Source organism: Penaeus monodon, chromosome 12, assembly GCF_015228065.2.
Source record: "Penaeus monodon isolate SGIC_2016 chromosome 12, NSTDA_Pmon_1, whole genome shotgun sequence".
Classification (NCBI taxonomy): Eukaryota; Metazoa; Arthropoda; class Malacostraca; order Decapoda; family Penaeidae; genus Penaeus; species Penaeus monodon.
In genome coordinates this window covers 2,930,099-2,940,098 of record NC_051397.1, presented here as the reverse complement: position 1 = coordinate 2,940,098, position 10,000 = coordinate 2,930,099, and the positions used below count along the sequence as shown (strand labels likewise).

The 10,000-nt window shown below is 39.6% G+C and overlaps 1 protein-coding gene across 1 annotated transcript in view; it reads right to left on the bottom strand.

The window, feature by feature from the left end:
• Positions 1–3,966: 3,966 nt before the first annotated feature.
• The window catches only part of LOC119579206 (NADH dehydrogenase [ubiquinone] iron-sulfur protein 4, mitochondrial-like), a 6,316-nt gene continuing 282 nt past the window's right edge, over positions 3,967–10,000 (bottom strand). Inside the window, exons 2-5 of the mRNA XM_037926900.1 lie at positions 6,997–7,144; positions 5,649–5,761; positions 4,520–4,607; positions 3,967–4,302 (exon numbers count right to left, since the gene is read on the bottom strand). Of these exons, the coding sequence (XP_037782828.1) occupies positions 4,150–4,302; positions 4,520–4,607; positions 5,649–5,761; positions 6,997–7,144 (502 nt within the window). The 3' untranslated portion in view covers positions 3,967–4,149. The remainder of the gene's footprint in view (positions 4,303–4,519; positions 4,608–5,648; positions 5,762–6,996; positions 7,145–10,000) is intronic.

Sequence of the window (10,000 nt, the reverse complement as noted above, 5' to 3'; positions counted from 1 at the left end):
AGGACATGGTATAGTGATACGGGTACTGCAGCCAAGGAGATCGACCACATGCTTGTCAGCACTCGATGGAGGAACCTTAAGAATTACAGGGTTTACCGGACAACCGAGTTCTGTTGCACTGACCATAGGCCGATAGTAGCGTACCGTTCGGGTCCACTTCAAAACTCCTCGTCCCTCCAATGGCCACTCTAGGTGTTTCACTTGGACAAACTGGGGGAGGAGGAGTGTGCCCGTGGGTTCGCAACGGCAGTCTCTGATCGATTCACAGAACTCATACCTGACAGGCTGTTAGAGTACTTCAAGTGCAAAACACTCGAAGCAGCACAGGAGTCCTTGGTGCATATGGCTCGGACACTGCTGAGAAGGGACAAGTAATGGATCATCAGGTATCTTGCTGTGGAGGTTGAAAGCTATTTCTTGGTAATGACTTTCGCCCTGCCTACCAAGCCCTGAGAAAACTGAACTCTAAGCCCTCCTCGCAGATGACTGCAGTCTGCTCAGTGGATGGACAGATCATCTCAGATCATGTTGGTTCGTGAACGTTGGGCTGAGTATTTAAAGCAGCTGTACCAGGTAGACTCTCCAGCAGTTAGCTTCGATCCAAGTGGTATCACAATACCAATACCCATCCATCAGCGAGGAACCTCCTACCCTGAGGTTAGGTTGGCGATTGCCAGTTTTGCTCTATGGATGCAGAATCTGGATGTTATCTAGCGCCTTGGAGTCTGTCTTGATGCCTTTTGTAACGAGTCTCTTCGCCGGAGAGTGGGAAAAGCCGCGGGCATATGCGATATCCCTGCTGAACTGCTAAAGGCTGGGGGTGAACCTATGGCACAGGGTTTGCATGCAGTCTTGACTGCCATCTGGCAGTCTGGTTACATTCCCCCTGACCTGTTGAGGGGCGTGGTCATCCCTCTCTGGAAGGGGAAAGGGATCGTTGGGACTGTACAACTACCGTGGCATTCACTCTCAGTATACCAGGCAAGGTTTTCGCCCACATTCCTCTGAAACGGATCCGCGACCACCTACTAAGGCACCAGAGACCGGAGCAGTCTGGATTCACTCCTGGCAAGTCCACAATAGACCGTATCCTAGCGCTTCGAGTAATTGTGGAACGCCGTCGTGAGTTTGGTCGTGGGTTGCTTGCAGCCTACATCGAACCTCAAGAAGGTGTTTGATTCGGTGCATCGAGAATTGTTATAGGAAACTGAGACTTAGGGGAATTCCAACACGGATTATTGGCCTAATAGCAAGCCTATATACCGGAACTGAAAGTGCTGTAAAGTGTAGTGGGGGCCTGTCGAACTCCTTCCCTGTTAATTCAGGGGTGAGGCAAGGCTGCGTCCTTGCACCAACACTTTTCAACACCTGCATGGACTAGATAATGAGCAGAGCTACTATCCAAAGTCACTGTGGAGCAACATTGGGCAATATCAAGGTCTCAGACCTTAACGTTGCCGATGATGTTGCTATCCTATAGAATCTGGAATCATTGGTGGCGGCTCTTGATGCATTTAGCAATGAGGCGAAGCCCTTGGGCCTAGATATCTCCTGGACCAAGACCAAGATTCAAGACTTTGGGGGCCTGTTAAGGGAACCTGTTCAGTCGATCCATGCTTGCAGTGAGGACGGTGAAGTCACAGAGATCTCTGCATACCTTGGTAATGTAGTCCATATCTCTGGGCTGTCAGACCAAGAAGTTACTAGACCAATTGGTTTGGCAACAGGAGCCATGAACTTGATCAACAAGAGCACTTGGAGATGTCGGTACCTATGCAGAAGGACCAGGCTGCGTGCCTTCAAGGCCTTGATACTGCCAGTTTTGCTCTATGGATGCGAAATCTGGATGCTATCAGCGCCTTGGAGTCTCGTCTTGATGCCTTTTGTAACGAGTCTCTTCGCGGATCATGGGGTACAGTTGGCAGGACCGACGGCTACACCGTTGGACTTGCATGGGACCTGTTATTTGCAATATGGGTACCTAGCTCGTTTCCCTGTGGCCGACCCTGCCAATCAGGTTGACTCTTTGTGAGACAATCTTGGGTGAAGGAGGCCCGTGGGGCGACCTACGAGGTCACTGCCTGGGCAGCTCAACCAGACCTGTCACAGGAGTTAGAGATGGGTAAGGGTCTGCCCTTGATGATGATGATGATGATGATGATATATATATAATATAAATGTATATATATATTATATAATATATATATATATATATATATATATATATATATATATATATTATATAATATATATATAATATGTATAAATATTTATATATATATATATATATGCATATATGACATAATATCCTGGATTTGGCATATTTAGATGCCATTTTCCTAGACTCTTCTGGATTTCAGTGAGATTATACAAACAGCAAATGTTTGTCTTGCAGTGAACAGTATGCTAGAGATACTTGAAAATATTATCCATTACATAACACTCTTACATTAAAAAAGCAGGAATGTTACATCATTTATAACCAGGAAAAATATACAAAATTGGATCCTTATTTCATGTATTTAATCAGATAGTGTTCTTAAATGATTGTGCTTACAACTGTTGGAAATATATTTCGCAAACAACAAATTAAATATTAGGATTCCATTTTAGAATTGATATGCAGAAGTTTCCTTCACTATACCTCTAGCCTTGCTCTCCTATAACCAAACCATAATGTCTAAAGTCTGCTACCGCTAATGTATTTTTAATTATTCATCTCAATCAGTCCAAATTTGCAAGGGAGGAAATTAATAAGATTCCAATGACCAGGATTTTAAGCCAAGTGTGATGACCCATATTTTGAAATCATTCATTTGCCAGCCACCAGTTTCTTCTAATTTAAATTCATTTCTTCCATTTGATCTACGTACTTGTGAGAATTATTTATTTATTAAAAATCCTCTGCTGCGTCATCTCAGGTCATTAGCAGTGTATTCAAAATAGTGATAGCGTGAGGCTTGGGGTCAAAGCCCCCAGGTAAAGAAATGTTATGACATCAAAGATCATATGGCACTATGGTAACTTACAGTTGCGAAAAGGGTTGGGAACGAATTAATGATTAATGTAAAATTATAGTTTGAACAGTACTAAAGGGTAGTATGATAGTGAAAAGGGTAGAAAAGGGGAGCTAATAGGGTAGAGTATAAGGTAAAGGTTGTTCGAAGGGGAAGGAGTTAAGGGACTAAGGAGCATTATGATAAAGTAATGTGGCGAAAATGGCATAAATGAGATTTATGATTAGGATAAGTGGAAAAGAAAAAGGGGATGAAGAAAAGGAAAAGGAAAGGAGAAGAAAAGACCAAGAAAAATTAGTAGAGGCAAGGGCTGAAGACCAAGGCAGGGGCGATCCCCTACACTGGGCCTAGTTATGACAAGATAATACACAGATGTGCAAAATAAAATTCTTTGATGGCATTTAATTTTTTCTTATTTTTTGTCTTTTTTTACAGGAGAGAAATCTTGACTTGCAGTTGTTGAAGACAAGTGCAGTTTAAGTAGCAGTTATGTTATACGGATATGACCGATAGAGGTGTAGTTATGGTTTCATTGAAGTACTTCCAAAACTTTTTTGATTCCAGTGTAAGGTTGAAGGCAATGTTTCTCTTTTTCCCTCTCTCCTTTCCATCTATCAGCACTTCTCTTCTTCCACTATCTTCATCAATATGTCTTTTCTACAAAGTAATGCTTTCTGTTTGTTTCTTTCTCTTTTATTCTTAAACTCTCTCTCTCTCTATCTCCTTGTAAATTAAATTTCAAGATTATTTTAATAAAATAACTTTCCCATAAAACAAATGTCAATCTTCATTCATTCATAAATTTTTATATTAAAACTGGGAATTATCTTTACACAATTTCATTTACTACTGATATTTTTCCTATTATAAACAATTCCTAAGATCTTTAATTAATGATTAAGAGAAAATTTGTCTCTAAATAAATCTAGAAGAAACAAAAACACCCCAAAATTATTATTCCTTTTATTTCTTAAATAATATATTTACAGCATAAATGTTTGCTATACACCTTCCTTCCATTTTGGACTTTATTGGGGAAAAAAAAAAAAAAAAAAAAAGGATGAAGGCTTCAGTTTCAGCCTAAGATCAGAAAAAAAAAAGAAATGTCGAGCTTTCTCATGCCTCCTAAGATCTACTTGGTGGACCGACGAGAGCGCTTGTTCCATGAGAAGTTGGCAGCGTAGCTCTTGGCACGTGGGGGCTTCACGGGGGGATCCTCGGCGATCCACTCCCAGCCATTCTTCTCGCAGAAGGCAATTGCTTCCTCTCTGGATCCGAACTCAACCTTGCGAAGACGAAGAAGGATGAAGCGGGAGGAAAAGAGAAAATAACAGTAATTATATTTGAATTCTATTAAAATTACCCTTCATTCAAGAGAAACCTAAACACAAAATATAGTTCTTTCCATGCATACAAAAGCCCCATTGTCTAAATCAATATTACCATCTTTTGCATGCAATATATACAAACGTGATGATAAAACAGTCCTTGAGCACTCGTACCTGCATATTAGACAAGGGATCGGCTGTGGATGACCAGCCCATGAGAGGATTTTCCCATCGCTCTCGCTCATCAAAGGATAGGCGCCACCTGAGAAATCACAAGGCAACTTATCCTCTGAGAATGGTTCTAATCTTCGGCTACATATTTTTAATGAAAGGGCTTCATTCTTTTATATATATATATATATATATATATATATATATGTGTATATTATATATATATATATATATATATATATATATATAATATATATATATATAATAATATATATATATATATATGTATATGTATATGTATATGTATATGCATATATATATATATATATGTATATGTGTGTGTGTGTGCAAAGAATAATGAGAATCAGAATGAGAAGGGAGAAGAGGAGGAATGGGAGATGGAGATGGAGATGGAGATGGAGATGGAGAAGGAGGGGGAGGAGGAGGAGGTGGAAAAGGAGGTGGAGCAGGAGGAAGGGGGAGGAGGAGGAGGAGGAGGAGGAGGAGGAGGAGGAGGGAGGAGGAGGAGGAGGAGGAGGAGGAGGGAGGAGGAGGAGGAGAGGAAAGGAGGAAGGAGGAAGAGGAGGAGGAAGAGAGGGAGGAGGAGGAGGAGAGAGAGGAGGAGGAGAGGAGAGGAGGAGAGGGGGAGGAGGAGAGGAGAGAGGAGAGGAGGAGAGGAGAGGAGGAGAGAGGAAGAGAGGAGAGGAGGAGAGAGAGGAGAGGAGGAGAGAGAAGGAAGGAGGAGGAGAGAGGAGAGTAGAGAGAGAGAGGAGAGAAGAGAGAGAGAGGAGAGAGGAGAGAGGGAAAGAGAGAGAGAGAGAGAGAGAGAGAGAGAAGAGAGAGAAGAAGAAGAAAAGGAAAAGGAAAGAGGAAGAGGAAGAGCAAGGAAGAAGAAAGAAGGAAAAGAGGAAGATGAAAGTTGAAAAGAGGGAGAGAGACAAATAAAGAGGAAGGAAAAGAGCAATAGAAAGAGATAAAAAGAGAGGAAAGAGACAAGGAAAAGCTGGAGGAGGAACAACAACTTAACAACAACAACAACTTGACAACAACAATAACTTGACAACAACAATAACTTGACAACAACAATAACTTGACAACAACAATAACTTAACAGCGTCAACTTCCTACTTACAGCTGGATGTTACTTGTCCCTGACTGCATCGAGTTCTTGGCCGGCTTTTTGATCAGGACGCGCCTTGTCTTGACGTGCTCCTCAGGAACGCCCGTAATTGGGGTGATGTCGGCCTGAAAAGACGCAGAATTTTAGGGATCTTTGTTAATTAGAGAGACTTTTTTCCCCAAAAAAGAATGACAATCCAGTATGGAAAATCATATACACCAACTTTATCAAAACTTTTATCTTTCCTATGGTAGAGAAAATTACAACATAAATACTCATATTACTATATTATTATTAGCATAATCATATATGGAAAGGAATGGTATAAATATAAGAATACAAAAAATAGATCAGACAAAATCAGGAAAACACAAAAGGGAGACAATACACAGATACTTTACAGCAGAGAGAGGACAGACCAACCACTGAATTACACATATAAGTTCTACAGAGGATGCCAAACATATTAGGCTATTTACCCATTTCCAGCAAAGGGTTATGTAGTTACATTTCTTTAAAAATTCCAGCAGTTGGTTGCTCTCATATATTCCAATGTATTTGGGGTAAAGAAGTATACTAAATCGTGGAATAACTTAGGCTCACATCACATGCCATCCATTATCTCAAATGACATAAATAAACCGTTGGGATAATTTAATGTTCACTGTAGTTTTGCTTTTTGAAATGCATGTACAAACAGATGGTTCCATTAGTGCACAGCCATCAAAGAGATGAGTTCACCTGATTTCATCTTTCCTTGAGTTTGAGATTTTTTTTTTTCAAATGCTATTATTAATATCAATACTATTATAATCATTACTGACAATATGATTATCAAAAGGTTATGAATACTAATAATACACAATAAAAAAAGAATATCATGAGAATCAATAAACAAGAGTAACCAGGTGAGACACAGGGCTAGCTGTTGAATCCTTGTTGACTATGCACTTGTTTACCCATCTATGTATCAACAAATTCCATAAACTAAATCCACAGTAGGCATGGCATCGACGTACATGCCATCCCCAGGAGCAGTTGGTTTAAAGATCAATGAGGAGATTTATGATTAATGCACAGAATGCAAACTCAGGCATCCCTCTATCATTTGCCCCCATAAGTAACCCTTTCCTTCAACCAGGTACTCAATTGTTTAACTGTTCACACATAGGTGCTCTAACTCAAAAACGGAAAACCTCAATAACCTCAATCTACTCTCACACACATCACAACTGTCTAAATACAGAGAAGAGAAGCATATATAAAAACATGATGATGCATCTAATACCTTGGGCTCACACATTCAGCCAACACAAACTAATTTTTTTTTCTGAAGCTTGACATCTAACCAAATACTTACGGGAGTATTGATAGTGATGTAACCGGAGAGTGCCTTCTGATGCTCTGCTTCCTCAGCCGAGAGCATGGACTTCCGTGCATCACGAGGCTCCACCTGCTTGACAGTGAGGTCATCCACCCATCTCGTTGCTGTTGTGCTGAGGGCGCGCCTGTGTGGTGTGGTAATATTTTAGTGTCACATACATTTTGTAATGGAACTAAGTGATATATGAACATTTATTTAAGGCTTATCCTTTTCTCTAGTACCCCATTTGGGACCAAATACCTTCAAGACTGGTATACATGATATTAGGTAACTACCAGGGTTGATATATCTTCTATATGAAAAACTGTAGACTATCCTACTGTCATAAGTTTAAATCGGCTGTTTGCAATGAATTGTAACTTGAATTCTGGCAGATATATATATAGCCACTTCTTGCAATCAGAGGGTTAAAGCTCCAAGAAAAGCAACAGCCATGAATGGTCATTGCATCCAATGATAAATGAGCATGAAAACAAGGCATGGGAAAGACACTACTTAAAAATACATTAGCAAGTGAAGTGGGGGCTCAGCTGTAATAATACTCTTTCTGATCTTATCCTCTCCTTGTGCTGTATTTTGTTTAACAATAATTTTCACAGAACTTGTACTAGCTGAAATGAAGCAAACCTTTTCAACTTGGTTCTGTCCTACAACCAAGTCAGCGTTTTTAAGGCCATGATCAGTAACTACAACTTTAATTCCACTCATTTTAACACAGCTTAAGTCATGTCCCCAGATAAGGCATTTTGACTTTGCGATCTATAAGAAGGTACATTTATTCAACATACGGGAACCAACTTTTTATAATAACACAGGGAAGGTCAAAGTTGTAGTAAGCCAACATGATCAAATCCCATCAAAATAATGAGCACACATAAATGAACTCTGAGAAGCATTATTTACCAGGAATTTCACAACATGAATATCAACAATACAAAATAAAAGAGGGGGGATTATGCGTGATAATCAATATAAGGAAGCACAATGAAAAGAGTATGTAGAAAATACAGCCTTATGAAACCCAAGCCACTTTTCATTTGTTTATCTAATTGAAATTTACAGCTGTTCACAACAGAAATACAAAACTATACTTCCGTCAGCTCCTCTCAACTTTTATCCATCTCCGGTAAACAAATGACTCATGCTTTTTCTTTATTAACTGTTTAAAAGGAAACACCTTGCCAATTAGAAAATAAAAATATTGTACACTTACTTTTTTAACAGGCAATAACAATATAATTGTGCATCCAAAGGACTAAAAAAACGACTAAACATTTTAGCTTCTCTCAATAAAAAATATATTGCACTGCATTCACTTTTATGGCTGTAAAAGGTTAAAGGTTAAAGAAAATAAAAAGAAAGAAAGGAAAAAAAAAATAAAGAATAATAATAATACTTAGGAATACAGTCTTGACTAAATACCAAGTGGATGTATTTCTATATTAGTTGCAGCAGTCATTTTTTCCCAGACCAATATGATTTTCTTTATCATGTGCAAATTTTCCTTTCATAAAAACATTTACACCCATTGAGCATATCTATGTATCTAGTATCAAATCTATCAAATGTGGCTTGTCAATTAGCTTGCAACTCACATGCCACAATCGTGCAAACCCGGTCTAAGGTTGTGGCCATTTTTCCTTTGTGTGTGTGTGTGTGTGTGTGTGTGTGTGTGTGTGTGTGTGTGTGTGTGTGTGTGTGTGTGTGTGTGTGTGTGTGTGTGTGTGTGTGTGTGTGTGTGTGTGTGTGTGCGCGCGTGTGTGTGTGCGCGTGTGCGTGTGCTGTGTGTGCTGTGTGTGCATGTGTGTGCATGTGTGTGCGTGTGCATGCGTGCTGTGGCTACATTTATGGTATCGTAATGCAATGTCTATCGACCATTTTTCCAAGGAGTTCCAGTCACTCGGGCGCAGTGGAATTCTCGATCCCCCACCCAGGAGAACAGAGAATCCTCCACATATTCATGGCAGGAGAGAACGTCTGAGACTCGGCATCAGGCCCTCCTGCATGTCAGCTGTGCACTCTACCTTGTCGTGGGTAGAGCGAAAATTCCACAACTGCGCACGCATGACAGGAACTCCCGTAAAACTAGTCAACAGACATCACATTAGGTAATATAAATATCTTCTTCATTTTTAACATTTCTTTTTCTTTTCTTTTTGATTTCTCTTTCTTTTTCTTTCTTTTTTATAATCAATGAGATGTAGCCTATGTTACGTCCGGTAGTAAATTTGATAATGTTTGGCAGGTATCGTGCCCTAATGACCTTTAAAAACCCTGACTCTCCCTGAGCCACCAATGCAGTCGTCAAGATCCCCGGCTTTTCCCTACTGCGAAGAGAGGCAGTGAATGCCATCGCCAGAGGTGAGAAATCGAAGTGGCAGAGGACGGCAACAACAACAGTTTAATACTCAGCAAGATATGCAAATCTGGCCTCGGACTGTCCCGGAGTTTTACGAATCCCCCGTCTTGCTAAATGACAGGTGATACGGACGCTTCTTAGCCACAGCTGGAATGTGAAGGCCGCGACGTCGCTGGATTTTGAGGCGTGAACAAGGATTTTGGGATTATATTAATTCATCGCAGAGTTTTTCACTCCCTTAAGGTATCTCTCTCCACACTCGCCTCTATTTGTATAATATATATTATATCTAACTACCCTTATGTTTTTTCCTAATTCTCACGATCTTGTTTAGTAAAATCATAACCATTCAGAGACATGCTAAACAAAAAAAATAAATAAATAAATAAAATAAATAAATAATAAAAAAAAAAGATAAAAACAGTAAATAAAAAAAATATCAATATTCAAAAGACACTTTTAAAAAGAGTTATCATATATGATTCATTTTTTTCCGGCCGCCGACCAAACTAAACATATTAACCCCCCCTTCCCCCCCCCACACACAAAATAAAATATAAATATGACAAAAAAAAAACAAATAAATAAATCTTAAAATCGACCACAAAATCCTGCTTCAAA